Source organism: Erpetoichthys calabaricus, chromosome 15 (assembly GCF_900747795.2).
Source record: "Erpetoichthys calabaricus chromosome 15, fErpCal1.3, whole genome shotgun sequence".
Lineage (NCBI taxonomy): Eukaryota > Metazoa > Chordata > Cladistia > Polypteriformes > Polypteridae > Erpetoichthys > Erpetoichthys calabaricus.
The window spans coordinates 28981835-29002293 of record NC_041408.2 but is presented as its reverse complement, the minus strand read 5'-3'; the positions used below and the strand labels follow the sequence as shown (position 1 = coordinate 29002293).

Genomic DNA, 20459 nt, shown 5'->3' with positions numbered 1-20459 from the left:
ATGCAATTTCTTCCCACCTCACTAGCAGATCTCCAAACTGCATATCATTAATGCCTTGTCTGATTTATGGACCAACAAGAATGCTTTCGTTAATCTTGACGTCAGTTATTTGTTGTGACGTCTGTCTCTCACCTTCCTTGTTCATTGCTTTCACAAAATATTTCACTAATTCAAGATTTGTATGAAAAGGATGCTTGAGAACCACTTGAGTTGCCAAGTGGTTTATGTGCCATACTTTACCTCCCAGTGACCAAATGCACAGGCAGCACCCAGTACTTTTCAATAAAATGATACTCTTTAGCTCGGCTGTCCCATTTGCAAATGAAACAGGACTTGGTATATCCGAGCTGCATTCCTTATAGAGGTGCCACTTCCACTACCTTTTAGATCATCACAGATGTTGTAGTTGTTGTATTGTTAATGTATACTTATACTATGAAAAGAAATCACAAAAATAGGCAATTGCAGTAAAACAGTATGTCATAGGAATATTTTTAAGGGTGATTTTTGTGATCAGCTTGTCGGAATCCATGAGATACACCCAAAAGTTTTCAGGAAGCAAAATCTTCTTTGTCCAGTGTTTAATTCAATTATTAAAACACTGTATGTAAGACAGTACGTTAGTGAATTTTTACACGGTGTACTAGTTGTATTATGCCTTCAGAGTCCAAATTGTGAATCTTACTAGGTGAGGTATCCTCTGGCTCAACTTGCTATGTAGTTTTTAGAAATTGTTTTGTTGATTGTTGGTAGACAATAAATCGATAAATAGAATGTCAGATCTCCTTGTGAAAGTTGTGTGTAGTCATCAAGAAGATCCTTTCATTAACATTTTGCAGTAAAGAAGGATATGGTGGTTGGTAGGTAGGCACAGGCTGTTTTTAACTTTTAACATTAGCTGGTCTGGATGAAGGTAAAGGCCATGTCCGTAGATTGTGTGCCGTCTCTTGGACAATACAGATGGAACACTCTGCTGCTTCAGGTTCCGTTAAGTGTGGGATGCAGCAATAAGCCACACAACTCTCAAACGTTATCATCCATTTATGAAATACACAATGCTCACAGAATGATGCTATTAATGAGTATGTCTTCCTTGTAATGTTTGACCTGTTAAATAAGAGAAGAGTTTGTGCATGTAAACCCATCTGCATGGCAGTATGTACTGACTATTTTTGCAAAGAGCAAACTTCTCTGCTAATTCTACGAAGACATGATTTTTTTTGCATGCGTAGTTGTCAGACTTCTCCATTGCGTGAAGTATAAATTAGTCTCGACTGAAAACCGTGCATTTCAAATGACACTAAGTGGAATCAATTTTTTCCAGTTTTTATATTAAAATTTGAAGTCAGGACTGTAGATTGTTTGTTTTTTTTTTTTTTTCTTCAATAATTCCTATCCATCCATCGCTAGTGAAAATGAGGTGCACCCATACACTTAATAAACATAACAAAATGTACTGTTTTAGTGGTATTACCACAGCTCGGAGGCTCCCAGTTTGATTCAGGGCCTAATTGGATTGTCTTAGCATCCTTGTGGATTTTTTTTTAGTTTCTTCCCACTTCCCAAATAAATTCTCAGACCAGTCTGAGGGTGCATGATTTTGTCCTGCAGTGGGCTGGTGTCCAGTATGAGGCCAATTCCTGTGTGCCACTTAATGCTACTGGAATTTGTCACCGCTGACTGTTAACATTTTAAATGAGTTGATTAAATAATGCAAGATTCATTTTTATTACTGCAGTAGGCTGGTGCCCTGCCCAAGATTTGTTCCTGCCTTGCACCCTGTGTTGGCAGGGATTGGCTCCAGCAGACCCCCGTGACCTTGTGTTAGGATATAGCGGGTTGGATAATGACTGACTGACTAATTTTAATTACTAGGTGACTTTGCCCTCTGCTTGCTTCGCTCACCAACCCCCCGGCCTGCACTACACGTCAGCCACTTCGCGTCTCTGCCACTCGTGTGTGTGTGTGTGTGGATTTCACTTTCACCAAGCAACAAATCTTTTAATTCTTGTGGATACGCTTCTTCATTGTGAAGAAACACTACTTTTCCCTGATGGCAACACAAATTAGACGATCTACAAAGCTCCGACTTAAAGTTTAAATCCAAACAATATATTTGATATCTTTTCGCTGTCCCGTTATTTCACCGAGTAATTTCCGTTTGTTTGCACTAATGCGATCTTTACTATCATTTTTTTGAGACTTTAGAATTTTAGTACTTTCATTATCTCTAACCTGCTCTGCATGTGTATCGCGCCAACATTTTTGAACCCCTTTACGACGTTATACTTTGTCTTTTACTCTTTGTCTTTTATTTCCGGCCCCGGGTGTGGTTAAATCTAATGGCACAAAGTCTTGCAGGACTTGAAAGTATCATCTGAAAAAGTCACATCTCATCCCAGGCTAAAATGTCTTGTCTCGTCCCAGGATTTTTTTATGTAATAATGATTTGCTTTAGAGGGTTTAAAACTATTTAGGTGAAATTTTAATAGTGTTTTATTCCTAAGTATCAGCTTCTGATAATGGTGCTCAAACTTTGATTAGTGTTATAAGATTATTGTGAACAATTCCTTTGAAGAACTGTGTGAAGATTTGGGGAGGCAGTGAATTGAATAGCAGCCTTTATTGTTAAATACTTGATTACTTTTCTTTGTGTGAAATGCAGCGCTCTCGGCAACATTTGAACACATATGCAAAGTCGGTCAGAGTGTCACCTTGAAAACATAAGTCACCACACTTGACTTTTATGTTAATTCTGTGGCATTTACTTTTTAAACATAAAATTAAAAACTGTGGAATTTTTTTGGCTGCCTTTTGGATGTGGCCTAGAAATCATACATCATTTCATGATCCTGTAAATAGTGGGTTAAAAAAACAAACTATATTAAGTATAAGTTAATAAACAAAGTGAAAATGATCTCTCTATTGTATATAAAAAAAAAAAATCCTGCGACAAGACTAGACTTTTTTGAAGAGATTTTTTTCAAGTCCCGCCCTTCTCTCAACCATATTCAAACACACACACAGTAATCTCACCTCTTATTCGTGTGAATGCTTTTGACAGACACAGTTCCTGCTCTCTCAGCTCTTACAAATTTTAAAGTTTTCCTCACTTTAAGTTCCCAATTAAAGAGGACTTATTATGTCCAAATCTTACTGAAGAATTTCATCACGAAGGGTTAACAGAAGAAATGAGTACACGGGCAATCCTAGCAGCAAGAAACAATGAAGTCAAACAAATTAACACCAAAAATGTCAATTGGTTACACTGCAAATTGGTTAAATGTGTATCAATAGACTATGCTGAAACAGTTGGTGGTGATCATGTGGAACATGAAAACATCAATTTGCAATATCCCGAAGAATATCTACAACCATTAACACCGTCCGGTCTTCCACCACCTGAATTACTGTAGAAAGAAGGATGTATCCATGAAAGGTAACAGTAAATCTTCCACGGACAACATTAGACAACAAAGGAGATCTTGATATGCCATTCGTATTAAAACGTTAACAGATTCCAATTAGAATAGCTTTTGCAAAGACAATTAACAAATCTCGGAGCCAAACATTTGAAAAAGTCGTTTTATTTAATAGAGAGAGAAATGAAATTCACTCACAGGCAGTTATACGTTGCATTGTCACGATGAAAGTCCAAACACGGAATCAAAATTCAATGTGATATTGATGAAAATTTAATTCAAAGAATTGTTTTTACTTAAGTTTTACAGTAAAAGTGTAAGGATAAAAAGTATTTGCATGTTAATTTCAAAACTAAACAGAACAAAATCGTATTATGCAACGAATAACTCAACGCAACATGAAACATAATTTACTTTCAATTTATGACGTTTTACTATTTTTTTACAATGGTTAATTACTCGCTGTAATGTAAAATAGTTCTATCATGCATATATAACAATTCCCATGAAAATAATATCTGTTTAAATTGTACATCTGCTTCCCCATACGCGAGCGACGGAACTGCAAAGAGGCCTGGGGGTTGTCAAGCGAAGTGAACAGGAGGCAAAGCCCCCTAGTAAATGCTAATGTTTGGCTTTGGCAGGGACCCCATAACATCTCCATCTTGGCATACGCAAGCTTCTAGAGATGAGCAAACATTATTGTATTTTATGATGTGTCCATTCTTCCTAAAAAAGATTTTTGTAAGTCTGGAAATTAATGGTAATATCATAGTACCATATGCAGGACCTGAGGATATCTCAAATGTTTTATTTGAAAAATAATGTTATAAAATCCTAATGCATGTGTTACATTTTGGGGACTTTGGGGCACTGCAACTGCCTTACATTTGTTGTTTGGTGCCTGTCAAAAAATACACATCTGATAGGACAAAACTGCCACCTGCAGTGGTAGGACTGAGGTGTGCAGAGATGGAGAGAAGTGGAATTAAAAGGCCATCACTGGTAGCGACATTGTGGTTTTATTTTTTACTTGCAATTTTGTAGGAAATGCCCAAAATGAACTGCTATGTATAATCCTCCTACCACACACACACATTAAGTGGCTTACATTTTATTTAATTATTTTTTGTAAGTCTGATGTTTCGTGCACTGAAATGTATTGCCAGGGCTGTGATAGTTTTATAAGTATGTGCCATATTATGGCTTTAGAAATAAAGGCTGCTTCTTTTAGCCTTAGAGCAGGGAATTGAAATCATGTGACCCAATGTGTTTGATGTGTAATAATTAAACTTGTCAAACTTAAATTCTCCCTTTGCATTTCCATCCTCGGTCCTAAGACACACATCCTCCTTCCTACACCTCCCATTGTTCCCTTCACTGCCCTACACACTTTTCTCCACTAAGACGCTTTGAGCACTAGGCTTGTCTTTTTAATCAGGAACTCGCTTGAAGAGAAGAAAAAGTTGGAAGATGAAGAAAATAAGAGGAGAGCAAAGCAGAAACAGAGAATGAAAATGCTGCAGAAAATTATTGCAAAACGTGCTCACGCCAATGACCCCCTTCAGAGTCTGGCTCGGATATCTGAGTTAAAAGTAAAGCAGTTCAGGTACAATGGACAACAAAAGTAGTTTGTAGATATTGAACAGTTTCACTGCATAACAATAATAGCACAGAACTTAGATAAGCTAAAGTCGTTGGATGTGGATGTAAAAATACTGAAGAGAGCAGCTGAGTAACTAATTGATTTGTAGTGTTTAGAGAAGTACAAAGGGCTTTGTTTTGAATTCTAGGATCATTGTGCACTGCTTACAATTTTAGTGTGAAGGCCGACAGTATCAGTTTTTATCGGTGACACACGAGGGTGTGTTTGACATTTTTATTTTATACTTAGATATTGAAAGGACCACCTTTAACTTTCACAGGTAGTGTATACATTTATAAATTCTATTTTTGCAAACTGGCCTTCAAGCTAATTTATGTGATTTATGTAGTTTACATTACTGCTACAAATAGTTTCAAGTAAATTGTAATGAGTGTTTTGGTATACTGAGCATTTGGATCAACTTAAACACAAGTTTCATTTGATTTTTTTATTTTAAGGAAACAAGAAAGACAGAGAAGAAAAGAGTATCTGGAGGAATTAAAAGAAATACAAGAGCGAGTGAAGGAAAGGCCATTATTGCTGGAACAAGTTGCTAAGGTACATAGTTATATTAAAATTTAAAATAGTAACATCAATAATTTATTTGAATGACAAGGTAACAAACTTACCCGAGTAAAAATGAACTGATAGATCAAAGTAAAAAGAGTAAATGGGCAGTTTGAGAAGAGAAATGTAAGAGGTGACATGATTTAAGTTTTTAAAATCATGAAAGGTTCAGTGGAATCAGGTCTTTTACTTTAAAATGAGTCCAACATGAACACAGGGACACGGTTGCTAAGGGTAGATTTTGAATAAGCATTGGGATGTTTTTCTTAACACAGAAAACCACAGACACAAGAAATAAATTTGTATGTAGTGTGGTCGATTTGATGTTATTTTGATGAATTGACATGGATATTGGCAAACTTTGTTGGGCTGAATGGCCTTTTATCATCAAAATTGTTATAATGATCTAATGACCAAGGTCAGCACAGTTGGCACTGATTGTGGCCACTGATAAAACATTCACCAAGAATGTATGAAATGGGAAGAACCCACTACAGCCCTTGGAGGATAACATTATTCACGCAGACTGGTATGAGGCAGGCAGTGACGACAGGTAATCCAAGGAGGTTTGTAGGTCACTAGATGAGCTTTAAATGCAATACCATATCACACAGTAGGCCAGTATAGTTGAGCCAGAAGTCTGACAGCAGCATTTTGACCTTCTTGTAATCTGTTGATGCTTCTAACAGGAAGGACATTGACAAATGAATTTCATTAACCCAATCAAGAGCTGATGAAGGTTTGGCAGAGTAATGCTGAATCTCTCAAAGGGAGGAATCTTTGGAGGCTAGCAGAGTTCCTTTAGTGGTAGGAAGACATCCTGCCTGCTTCACAGAAGTGATCTTCTGAAACTCTGGAATATCATACAGAACTGTTGGGCAGATGGCTGTGGATGATGGTAAAAAGTATGCAGGACATGAAATCCTAGTGAAAAGGAGACGAGCTGGAAATTCCTGTACAAACTTTGTTTTAATGGTATTGTGCTGTAAGACGTTGGCAAACATCCATAGTCTAAGGTCATTAAAGTAGGCCATGAGCTGAATTTAATGTGATGAGTATCCAAAGTCACCTTACAGAATTGGGCATCAATTGCAAAAAAAGGAACCTTAAGTTGTAACACAGGAGAGAGGAGAGGTTGCAGGGAGCTCACTTCACCACCAAAATTCACAAAACATATATCCATAGAGGTAGGAGCACACACAGGAAAAGCATGGCCCAGCAGACTAACCATAAGCTGAATTGTTTTAGAGGGAATGGTTACCTTTAGAGAAATAGGCTCATTTTTAACAGCTTTTTTTTTATGTGTCATTAAGCTGACATCTACTTCACAAAGAACTTCTGGATCCATTAGAAGCAGAGGGGCATATCAGACAGAATTGCTTTGACACTGAATACATTTCCTCCTTTGGGGGGTGTTGCTTAAGCTTATTAAAGCGTAATACAGTTGCAGCCCTAAGTCAGTTTGCCTTTTTTATTTTTTTGAAGCTCTATAGTAATTTCTCAAGCAAGATAAAATTACAAACTTTACGAATACAGATAATACACACAGTAAAACAAAGCAATTTGAAAGTGAATGATATGAGAGGTTCTGAACTGTATATTTTTTTAGATATTACCTGTTGATAATGGGGGGGGGGGGTTAGGGGGGCAAAAACAAGGGCTGTGGAGTCGGTAGATAAATCCTTCGACTCCAGCTCCTTAGTTTCCAGTACTTCTGACTCTAACTCTTCTGTGTTTCATATGCAAATTTATATTCTATGTTGATTGAAGGAAGGCAACATACACGTCATTTAACCACAGAACTACTGGCTAGGAAGCTGACTCTCTATCGTATTGGCCAGTTTAAACAAAAGACAAGAACCCCTGAACACACATCAGGCCATAGCACACACCTCCACCTACATCATTACACTTGTTTACACTCAAATGAACTTGTTAAACACATTATATATCTCTCTGTTATTAAAAATAAATCTTGGCAGGGAGATGAGATGTGATCTTCTCGGAAGACACTTTGACGTCTCGTGAGACAGAAGGACAGCTGCTGTACAGGCTTTTAAATGATCGACGTGCAGAGCACGCAGCTCACCAGCAGCAGCAGCAAAAGTTCTAAACTTTTTTTTTCAAAACAGCTGATCCGACTGCATCTCCTTAGCATGCGTTCAGCCCCCTTCCACCTTCACAACGCGAGCAGCGTTATATGTCCCGCGAGAAAGAGATTTAACCATGCCCAGGGCAGGAAATAAAGGAAAAACTATTGTTTTTTTTTACAAAAGTTTTAAAGTAAAAGTGAAGATAATGCATTTGTAACAATTCCCATGAAAATAACAATCTGTTTAAATTGTTTATCCGGTAAACCAAACCCAGAAGCGAGCAGGTCTGAAATAAAATGAAAACACTTTTTGTAATGTACCATAATCCAGATTACAATATGTGAATATCAGGTTGTATAATAGCTCAGCAGAAGTTCACACTAGTAGTAACACAACTATGCACTGGGCTTTATTCTTACATCAGAGAAGTACATAATTATGACTATTGTTTGTTAAATAGGACATTTGGACTAGCTGTATTTTTTTTTTTTATTTATTACAATTTAAATTTATTAGGAGTTGGAGGCAATTTTGGGTATCTAGAGTCAGAGTCGGTAAAAATGTTCAGAGTCCGATTCCTAATAAATTTTAAATTGTAATGAAAAAAAAAAAAAATACAGCATGTTCGACTCCGACTCCACAGCCCCGGCAAAAACACACCAGTCAGCAGCCTCCCTGGAGAAAGTAAACACTTGGAACGTCCGTGGTTAGGTACAGTTGAAGGATTTGACAGTCATGTTTCTGCAGATCTAGGCCAACAACAGTTGCTCCTGTAAGATCATGGCTAATGGAGTCTACTTATTTCTGGGGTTTGTTAAGGCCCAGATGTTGGTTTATGTCCTGATGTGTTAATCCACAGTACTGAAAGACAATGTACTTTCTACATCACTTGAATTTTATACAAGATAATGGATATAAAAATGATTTAGGATATAAACACTGTGTTTTAGGTGTTAATGTGCTTAAGCATTAACATTAGATTTGTTATATAATTTTTATCTTCTGCATTAGTGTTTGAGCCAAGAAATATCAAATTTCATACTAATTTTTTTATTTCAAGAAAGTAACAGTGTACAATCTAACAGATAAATATTGTACAGCATATACAACAACCAATAACTCAAAGTCGATCTTGGGGAAAAAAACTGAACATTTTAGAAGAAGAAACAAAAAAAAAAAATCTAACAAAAAAAGAAGTCAACCCCCTCAGAGAGAAAGAGAGGAGAGCCAGGAGCAGAGAAAAAATCTTTTCCCCCCCTATATGAATGCTTATTCTGAATTTTTTTAAACAAGTCTTGCCATGTTTTAAAATTTTGAACAGATCCGTTTCAAATAATATAGAACATCATTTACCCAGAGTTATAAAATGTGGGTTGGGATTCTTCCAGTTAAGCAAGATACATCTATGTGTAATTAGTGTGGTATAGTGTGGTATAGGCAGTTACAATCAGTGTGTCTTCGTCCACTTTAAGTCCATCTGGGAGTACACCAAACACAGCTGTTAATGGGTTAGGAGTGACTGTGACACCGAGGCTATTTGATAAGCATTCAAAGATGTTTGACCAAAATGATGTTAATTTGGTGCACTCCCAAAACGTGGCCCAGTGATGCTGGAGCTAGATGGGAGAGTTTGTAGGTTGGATCTTGCCCTAGATACATTTTGGACAATTTTATCTAAAATAAATGTGATCGAAGAAAGATTTTAAGTTGAACTATTGAGTGCATATTGGGCTGGAGCGTATTGTATGAATGGCTGAGTTCCACTTATTTTCTGAGATGTTAATTGAAAGGTCCTTTTCCCAAATGGGTGGGTGGTCTGGAAAATTGTTTAGGTTTTTTAACAACATTGGAACAGTGGAAAAATTGTTGCAAATACACTATATACTTTTCCAAAGATTAAATACTGCATAGGTTGAAGAAGGCTGAAATAGATTATCATGCAGCGGAGCAATAGAAAAAAGCTTCTCTGCCTTGAAGTGTGTCCTGCATTGGTTCCATATTCTGAGTGATTGGTGGATGGCTCAATTATTGTATATTGATGAAAGTTAGTATTTACTAGGGCACAGAGTAGGGCATATAAAGATTTAAGACAGGTGTATATAGGCTTTGTATATTTACTGTATATGCACATGCTTGTATACATGTTCATAATCATTGATCTATAAGTATATGAAAATACTTTAATTCCAGTTGCTTTTGATTACACAATAGAAGGGGAAAAATTACAAGATAAAGCCTATAGATACTGTATAAAGAATATACTACACATCACGTATCCTTTTTGCAAAATCTATTCCAGTTGAACAAACAGATTGGTTGTCTTTTTTTTTTTCCTTTTTTTTTTGTTGTTTTTCTTTGAGTAAAATGTTTAGCATCATATCCTAGGTTTATTTTATCTGGACAGTACCACTATATGATATTTCAATTTAATCCTTACTACACTGCTGCTGGGTTTTTCTTTTTGTTTTGGTTGTGTCCTGTTTTCTTGGACACAACTGGACTCTGAAGTGTGGTCTAGCCTTACATGGAGGTGGGAATGAGAGCAACTTACTATTTATCTCTTGCTTTTTACCCCTACAATTGTAGGTTGGGACATAATAATAAGCTCTGTACCGATAATACCCTGTAATAATCATAGGAAATCAGAAATTCTGAAATAACACACTACTTTTACTTAAGATTACAAAATGTTGCCAGATGTTCAGAAGTAGTGGTTCTCTGACCAACCATTGAACTTTGTAAGCTGCAATGTCAAAGGCCTCGGTCACAATCTAAACAAAAAAAAAAGTATTCCCCCACCTCACAGACTTTAAGGTTAAGATAGTATTTTTATAGGAAACTCACTTAGTAAGTAAGGACCAGTCTTGACTGTGAAGAAGCTAGGTTGGTCAAACTTTTAATTCCAGCTATATAAAGAAAACCGGAGGTGTGGGAATTTTAATGCATAAAGCAGTTCCATTTGTAACATCAGATGTAACATCAGATGTAGTATCTGATCCTGAATGGTGCCATGTTATGGGATGGGCAAGTTAATGAATTATTGAGTAATTTGATAAATATATATTCCCCTAATGTGGATGCCTAAATATGTTTGGAGATTTTATCCAAAACATATTTGCACCCATTCCCCTATATGGGCATTCATAAAATTATAATGGCTGGAGATATGAATTGTGTTTTAAATCTAGAGGTGGATAGATCATCAACTACAGCGAGGTCAGGTATGCAGAACATGCTCTGGTATAGCACATTGCTGCACCCACCACATGATGAAACAGCTTGGTATCCTGGTTGTCAACTCCCCAGGCAGACACCCGGTTCAGTTGCACCTGCTGGAAATGACCATCTATCTGCAACAGCCAGGTGTTATGTGGGGCATCCCCTTGGCCTGGTCCAGCCACTCGCATCCTCAGCAATGAGGATCCTGTGAGTTGGATCACCCGCAGGGAATTGCACCACATGGCCATAGTGCTGTAACTGACGCTCCCTTACAGTGCAGGTAATGCGTCTCATTTGGGACTCCATGAGCAACTGCTCACTCGACTAGGTGTCAAACCAGCGGTACTCAAGGATTCTCTGAAGAGACACGGTACCAAAGGAGTCCAGTCTTAGTTTGAGGTGACTGGATGGCGTCCATGTCTTGCAACAATATAGCAAAACAGGAAGCACCAGGCTTCTAGGAACTTGGACTTCTGTATCACTCGATCAACTTCCTTTTGTTGTTTATACCACTGCTTAAGCCAACAAATTGTATGTTTTTCCTTGCCTCCACTTCGCATTTGCTGAAATTCGTTTTTTCACGTGCTTTTGCCATTGCCTTTTAACCAAATGGCGAACAGAAGGTGATATTTATATTGATTTGCATATTAAAATATGCAAAATTATAGGAGGAGTCTGAGTGGGACAGCAGCTGGGTACACGTGTGTTACTTTTCACGCTGACTGGGATTTATGGAGCTGAAGTGTGTGGAAGTTGGCTTACACATGGTTTTGTGCATCTGAATTTTTTTTGTGCGTACATTTCCACTTTTGTCCTTATGCCATGTTCCCCTAAGAGAAAACAAAATTTAATGCAGACTGATCATAAAGAACAGCAAGTCTGCGTTAAATTTTTATTTTTCTTAGGGAAAACAGCTGCTAAAACTGTAGTGATGCTTGAAACTGCTTTTAAAGCAGAAGCTTTAAGTAAAACCCAGGTCTACAAGTGATTTTCGTGTTTCAAACAAGAGGAAATGTCACTTGATCTTGCTCCATGCAAGTTTTTCTTGTTTCCGCATATGAAAAAAGAACTCAAAGGAAAGCATTTTTGTACCGTGGAGGAAGTCAAAAGAAAAATCACTGCAAGCATTGGATAACGTTCCTCTTCAACAATTCCAAAAATGTTTCCACCAGTGGGAAAATTATTGGGACAAGTGCATTAATTTACATGGAGAGTACTTTGAAGGAGACTAAAAAGTTTCAGTAAGTAAAAATTATTAAAACATTTTTTTTTTCTCAATTTCGGTTTGGGTACCCCCTCATATTAACGTTTAGCCATCATGTCATCAATTTTTTTAAAGCATGCCAAGAGTGAGCATAGTAGCAAGACACAAAGTGGTCATTCTGCATCAGCCGAGTCTCTCCCAAGCAGAAGTCTCGCAGCAAACCGTAGTTCCTATACGGACAAAGCTGAGGACAAAAAACACAGTTGCCAGCCATGGAAACTGAGCACAGCACATGAGAAATATTTGCAAGTGGTGTCTCTTCAGCACTGCTATCGGGTCTGAACTTGCAGAAACAAGTGGGACCCCAATACACCCAACTACAGTGTGGAAAGATTTTGTCAGAAATTGTCTTCATGGAAGATCTGCAGCCAAAAAGCCATTGGTCTGAAGTGGAAACAAACCCAACACATTTGTAAAGATTGGTTTGATAAGCTATTGCAGCAACTGCTTTTAACTGACAGGTGAAAATCTAAAATTTTTGGCTTAAACAGAGGTTGGTTAGTTTGTCCATCGAATATGTACACGGAATGCCTGCAGCCAACAGTGAAGCACAGGAGATATTTTTTGTAGGTTTGGGGCTGCATTCTTGCAAATGGATTTGGTGATCTGTCAGTGCTGAGGAGTAAAAGCAGATCCCGTGATTCACACAGTATCATCAAGGAGGAGTCTGATCAGTCACAGTTTCATTCTGCAGCAGGACAATAACTCCAAACATGGGGGCCAAGGTCATAAAGAACTCTTTGACAAAAAGAAGAACAAGGAGTTCTGTAACAGTTTTGTGGCTCCAAAGAGCCCTGATCTTAACATTGAGTCTGTCTGAAATTACCTGGAGAGACTGAAGAAGCAAGATGGTCAAAGTCTGCTGACAAAGTGTGGCCAGTTCTCCAAAGACGTGCCAAGCCAAACTGCATGACATTGTGTCCATGAGAAATGGTCCAGTCTTAAAGGAAATTTTGATTTAGTGTTTTACTGCTCTTTAAAGTAATTGTTTTGATATTGGAAAGTTTTTTTCATTATTTTTGAAAGTGTCCTCAGTTTACATAGTTTTATTTTGTGTGCCTTAGACTTACGCACAGTACTGTATGTGAAAGGACCAACATTTAGTGATTTAGAGTAGCATTACGAAATGAATAATGTATCAATTCATCTTGTTTTTAAAAGCGTGGTGCAGTAGTTAGTGCTGCCTCACAGCTCCACAGCCATGTGTTTGAAGCCTAAGCAGAGACACTGCCTGAGTGAAGTCCGCACATTTCTTCTACGTCTATGTGAATCTTCCTACTGCATCCCAAAGACATACATAAAAGTGAAATGGCAACTCTGAGTTGGCCTGGTGTGTGTGTGCCTGGCAGTGGACTGGCAGACAGGCCAGAAATAGGATTTGCCTTTTGCTCAGTGTTGCAAGGAGAAGCACTGATACTGCACACCCTTTAACTTGTTGACTGGGTAAGAAAAATGGTTGGATTTTTTTTTTAATTTGATAAAAAATGTTACGTATTTTATTTCTGTATTTTTTTGTGGTTTCCATTATTAAAACAAGAGTCTTTAATTATAATATTGCAGTATTTTTCTAATTATTTTATATCAACAGAGGAATGCTACAATGGCAGCAGAGAAACACTACGCAGAAACCCTAAAACATCACGGACTAAGCGAGGATTTCCTTCACAGTAAAGTGGCGCGGGTACTCAAGGTGTTTAATGATTCGCTGATGGAGCACGAACAAAGGTAACTTCCAGCTGGGGGCAAAATAAAGTGACATATGCAGTATGATAGGTGGGCAAAGCTTTTTCCAGTTGAGCACAATAAGATGTTTTTAGGATAAGACATCAGAACAGTTGTAGGACAGACGTTAAAGGAATACACTCACCAAAAATTATAGTCTTTTATATGGAACTTTCCCCATGTAGTTTATATTGATGGCTAAGAAAAAATGTTTGATTTCATATTTTCATGAAGAACAGTGATATCAAAGTTTCTTATACAGCAGGGCCAGTGGTAATGCATGTGAAGAGTTAACTGTACCTCTCTTGCACAACTTAGGGATCAATGCAAAACTTTATAGTCTTGTGTTGTAAAACACATAATTTCTTTGAAGATGTTGCCAAACAATATTCTCTAAGACATCATAGATCTGTAGTAGCCATGCGCAGAACTTTCACACAGGCCTTTTGAGCTCCTTCCTGTCACAACCCAGTCAGTACTCCAGCCACATTTTCATCTCGTATGTGTTTAAACAAACAAAAAAAACAAAAAAACTTGGGTATATTGAGGATAAAAGGAGTAGAGTTGGTGAAGGTGGGTGAGTTTAAATACTTGGGATCAACAGTACAGAGTAATGGGGATTGTGGAAGAGAGGTGAAAAGAGAGTGCAGGCAGGGTAGAGTGGGTGGAGAAGAGTATCAGGAGTGATTCGTGACAGATGGATATCAGCAAGAGTGAAAGGGAAGGTCTACAGGATGGTAGTGAGACCAGCTATGTTATATGGGTTGGAGACGATGGCACTGACCAGAACACAGGAGACAGAGCTGGAGGTGGCAGAGTTAAAGATGCTAAGATTTGCATTGGGTGTGACGAGGATGAACAGGATTAGAAATGAGGACATTAGAGGGTCAACTCAAGTTGGACAGTTGGGAGACAAAGTCAGAGAGGCGAGATTTGGACATGTGCAGAGGAGTGATGCTGGGTATATTGGGAGAAGGATGCTAGGCAATACATACAGGTGATGGGTGTAACAGAACAAGATGCAGAGGACAGAAAGGTATGGAAGAAGATAATCTGCTGTGGCAACCCCTAACGGGAGCAGCCAAAAGAAGAAGATGATGATTAGCTCAGTGTTTCTCAACCACTGGGTTGCAGCCCACTTTTAGATCACAGGTTGCCACCATTGGGTTGTGGGTTGCCATGAAGTTCATTTGCGGTTGGTCTCCTAAGCGATCGACAGTGTTGCATGGTACATTTCACCTGCTCTTCCAATTGTGCTCATTTCATCAAGGGGGAACAACCATTGCAACCCCTGCTCTGCCGATCGCACTCATTTTCACTAAGGGGGCTGTTTGCATTGGCTGCCAGTGGGTTGTCAATGAATTTTAAAAATCAACAGTGAGAATATTATGATTACTTCCACTGGATAGATGCCCAGCTACAATCTCAAAATGAGCTTTAAAGGACCAAATTCTCATGTTAGAATGCAACCCCATTAAATAATAATAATGAAAGATTTATTGCTATTTATAAAGCATTTGCACTTTTTTCTTCCATTAAGAAGAAATAGAGCATCTGCACAGGTACATGGGAAGCTGCACCCGGTGCTGCCACTTGAACCAATGGAATAAGCCAGCCCCACACTGTCGATTTGTTACATGGCCAATGTGTGCCCCAAGATTGGAACTCTGTGAGTGCAGTGATCAATATTTAATTTGCTTAATGCTGTTTTGAGGCAGTTTGTTGTATTTTGTCTGTGGTTATTGTTTCATCTGTGTCTTTTGTTTGAGGCACAATAGCGCAGTAATTAGCATTGCTGCCTTACAGATCAGATCACGTTTATGGGTGCAAAGCTGGTCCAGCATAGTTAACAGATGCTTCCCTAGCCCTCAGGGGCAATTTTGACAATTGAGCCATTATACTCACTCAAAACTAGCTTGGTACTTACTTCCAAATTGATTTCAACACATTTTTGATGAAGTTCCCGACATTTCTGTCATTTTGCTGAACTCCTAGTGATGCGAACTGTGCAGGGGACACTCATCGCTAGTGAACGCCATTCCTTAAAGTGCTGAAAAATAATGCGTACTTGTTTGGAGCTGTAGTTTGGTTAGGTGGCTAATGTGGTATGAGCTGGGGAGTGCTCTGAGGTTTACAGCTCATCTTCTTAATCACAAGGCCATACTGTCTACATGTTTCTTTCTTAAATGAATGTTTTGGTTTTGAAATGCACTGTTCTTTAATTATTTGTTTGACCATTATTAATGGCGTATTGAAGCACAGAAGTGCCATGAAAAGATGCATAGTTTGCTTAAAAAACAATGATTTTAGCTTCATTCAGGATTATACAGTCATATGAAAAAATTTGGGAACCCCTCTTAATTCTTTGGATTTTTGTTTATCATTAGCTGAGCTTTCAAAGTAGCAACTTCCTTTTAATATATGACATGCCTTATGGAAACAGTAGTATTTCAGCAGTGACATTAAGTTTATTGGATTAGCAGAAAATATGCAATTTGCATCATAACAAAATTAGGTGCATAACGTTGGGCACCCCAACAGAGATATGACATCAATACTTAGTTGAGCCTCCTTTTGCAAATATAACAGCCTCTAGACGCTGTCCTCCTATAGCCTTTGATGAGTGTCTGTATGGAAAAATGGTCAAAAATACCTCCATCAAGAATCCAAAATCCCTCTAGTTCAGTTAAATTTGATGGCTGCCAAGCATGGACAGCCTGCTTCAAATCATCCCATAGATTTTCAATGATATTCAAGTCAGGGGACTGTGACGGCCATTCCAGAACTTTGTACTTCTCCCTCTGCATGAATGCCTTTGTAGATTTCGAACTGTGTTTTGGGTCATTGTCTTGTTGGAATATGCAACTCCTGTGTAACTTCAACTTTGTGACTGATGCTTGAACATTATCCTGAAGAATTTGTTGATATTGGGTTAAATTCATCCGACCCTTGACTTTAACAAGGGCCCCAGTCCCTGAACTTGCCACACAGTCCCACAGCATGATGGAACCTCCACCAAATTTGACAGTAGGTAGCAGGTGTTTTTCTTGGAATGTGGTGTTCCTCTTCCGCCATGCAAAGCACTTTTTGCTCTGACCAAATAACTCAGTTTTTGTCTTATCAGTCCAAAGCATTTTGTTCCAAAATGAATCTGGCTTGTCTAAATGAGCATTTGCATACAACAAGCGACTCTGTTTGTGGCGTGAGTGGAGAAAGGGCTTCTTTCTCATCACCCTGCCATACAGATGTTCTTTGTGCAAATTGTGCTGAATTGTAGAACGATGTACAGATACACCATCTGCATCAAGATGTTCTTGCAGGTCTTTGGAGGTGATCTGTGGGTTGTCTGTAACCATTCTCACAATCCTGCTCATATGCACCTCCTGTATTTTTCTTGGCCTGCCAGACCTGCTGGATTTAACAGTAACTGTGCCTGTGGCCTTCCATTTCCTGATTCCACTCCTTACAGTTGAAACTGACAGTTAGCTTTTTGTAGCCTTCCCCTAAACCATGAGACTGAACAATCTTTGTTTTCAGATCTTTTGAGAGTTGCTTTGAGGATCCCATGCTGTCACTCTTCAGAGGAGAGTCAAAGGGAAGCACAACTTGCAACTGACCATCTTAAACACCTTTATATCTCATGATTGGACACACCTGTCTATGAAGTTGAGTTTAACGAGTTAATCCAATCAATTTGGTGTTGTAAGTAATCAGCACTGAGCAGTGACAGGCATTCAAATCAGCAAAATTACAAGAGGACCCACATTTTTGCACAGCCAGTTTTTCACATTTGATTTAATTTCATACAAATAAATTCTGCTTTACTAAAAATCTTTGTTTGGAAAACACCGCAGTACTCAGATGTTCCTAGGAAATGAGACATACCACTGTTATCTTTTTTGTTGAAAGTAAGTTATTATGCAGACTGAGAGGGGTTCCCAAACTTTTGCATATGACTTCACACTTCACACACACACACACAGTTCACTGCTCGGAGAGTTAGCCACTGAGCATGCAGCTTCATAACAAAAAGTTGGATGTTGCATCTTCATCTTCTGTATCTTAAAATTAGAGGAAAAATACAGTGCAACGTGAACAGTCAAATCCTATGCTTTTTTTTCCCCCCCTAGTTTCCCCAAAGATTCATCCAAGGAGATTCCCGAAGCTTATGTGTACACAGAATATCCAGATGATTATGAAGATTTTGATGAAAATGACGATAAAGAAATCAATCATAAAGTGCTACATCACAGTGAAAACGATGACAGTGAAAGAGAAGATGCCATTATAGATCACTACAAAGAAAGTGATAATGATGATCCTCAATATGACAATTAAGTTTCACCTCAGTTCACCAATTATATGTTTACTGTTGATTCCAAGTGTCATCTTTCATTTGATGTCAGTCTATTCTAAAATGGCAGGCCCTCTACTTCATTTGGAGGACACCTTTCTGTTGATACTGACTGGTCTTTCCTCCTCAGTAGTGCGTCTTTATCATTTTCTTTTAAGATAATAAACTGATGGTAATAGTAAGGCGTGAAATGTAAACCTACTACAAATTTAGTTTTATTGATATTAAATGCTGTACTAAGGATAAGTAGACTCGCCAATAAACAACTGGATAACATTTTTGTAGTATTGCTGCACATTTATTCCAGTGAAATTAACAAAACTGTTTATATAAAAAAAAAAGTCCTTGCTATTGTAACTATTGAACGTCAGGACAGTAAAAGCAGAATGTTGCCCTGCTACACAATTGTTACTAACTGTAGTTTGTTGGTGTCACTATGCAAATTAAACCGAGCCAGAGATAAAAATCACAGGTAATGGTTCAGTTTAGGTACTGCAAAAATGCAGTCAATTTACTGTTGTGAATTTCCCCTTGGGATTAATAAAGTATCCTATCTATCTATCTATCTATCTATCTATCTATCTATCTATCTATCTATCTATCTATCTATCTATCGATCTATCGATCTATCGATCTATCTATCGTAACAAAACCTAAAAGGCTTCTTTGGGTCTTTGTAACACTTCTAGAATATAAGAGTAGACTGGTCGCATATATCTGTGGAGTGTGGCACATTGACATGACTTACAGAGGATACACAGGTCTTATACTAAATACATAATATCAAGAGAAACGTCCCAGTTGAGCCACCTCAGACCACTCCAAAGTGAAGTTTTGTTAGGTGGTCACATTGCAGAGATGATAAAACACTTTAGGGTTGATTAGCAAGTGTTATGAAGACCCAAAGATCTTACTATAAGAGTAAACGAGTAATAGATGCATTTTTGCAGTACCTAAAGTATTACCAAATCGTAATATATATAAAACAAAGCAGACTGTAATTTGTTTTAAATTGTAACTCAGTTTTGCTAAAGGCCGTAAAAAGGATCAAACAGAAATGAATTTCACATTTATGAGTATAGCACCAAGGCACGGGTGAGTTCAGGGCATAAAATGTGTTTTTATTAATTTACCAGATAATTCTTTTAACTATAATCTGTTTCTTGTAAAATTTTATTTTTATATTTTTTTTTGGACTTCAAACACCTGAAGTCATGACTGTAAATGTTTAAAACTGAAAGATATTTGTTCAAACATGGAAGTGATTTTAATAATTTATGTAAAATGTTATGAATGTTGGGTAGGTGTGCTTTTTCTGTATGTGTGTTTGAACATTATAAATAAACTGCTTTGTCAATTAAAGTCTGTTTGCATGAAGTTGATGATCCCAGTATTCTTCAATATGTACAAACTCATGCCAACTGTAAACAAACTGAATGATTTCTGAAAAAAATGACTGGATAACTGGTGATTTTGGATTATTTTTTACGAAGCTGCTGTACACTCTCAGTTATTGAATTATCTAAAGTTTACTTAACATGCCTTGCTCTTTTCAAAAATCTAAGCAACTGGAATACAAGAACCCTGATTTGTAATAATTCATACTAATATTCTATTTTCATAATATAAAGGCAGATATAATATGAAAAAATATGACCACTCAGAAAAATACTGCTGTGCTTGCAGCCAGTTGAAATAGATATTCACGTTGGGCCCTCTGCTTCCCAACACTCCGTGCTCCTTGAATTGCTTTCCTCAATATTTCACTGCTGGATAGCTTGTGATTTTTGGAAATGTGTTTCATGTGCTTACAAAAAGCAGTAAATAATAAAATACTTTTGTTGTAAAAAAAATCTGATAATATGACGAACTTTATAGAAATTTAGGATATGAGATTGCCTGAATTAAATTTGTTGCAGTTCAGTGTTATCAGACATACAAAGTCCTCCTGCCATGCTTTTTATTGATTTAGGTGGTGTCACAATAATAACCATCAGACATTGCGAAGGTTTGGGGCAGCCACCCGTATAATTGTTTACGGCTGCAAGACAAACTAATCATTAAAGACATGTGCATTCAACTGAATCCAAAACAGAACTGATTCTCTTCAGGCAATATGGCGGCTTTAAAGGCCAGCGGAGGAAGTGACGTCAGCACTGGAACCGGAAGGGAC

General features: G+C 37.7%; 1 protein-coding gene across 3 annotated transcripts in view; it reads left to right on the top strand.

Moving 5' to 3' along the window:
* Positions 1-19648, top strand: part of fam161a (FAM161 centrosomal protein A) — a 48396-nt gene extending 28748 nt beyond the window's left edge. For 2 of the 3 annotated variants that reach the window (XM_051919681.1, XM_051919680.1), the window contains exons 4-7: positions 4864-5031; positions 5526-5625; positions 13799-13935; positions 18063-19648. In XM_051919681.1, coding sequence (XP_051775641.1) covers positions 4864-5031; positions 5526-5625; positions 13799-13935; positions 18063-18270 — 613 coding nt within the window. In that variant the 3' untranslated portion in view covers positions 18271-19648. The remainder of the gene's footprint in view (positions 1-4863; positions 5032-5525; positions 5626-13798; positions 13936-18062) is intronic. The other variant, XM_028820113.2, reaches the window with a different exon arrangement.
* The last annotated feature ends 811 nt before the right edge of the window (positions 19649-20459 follow it).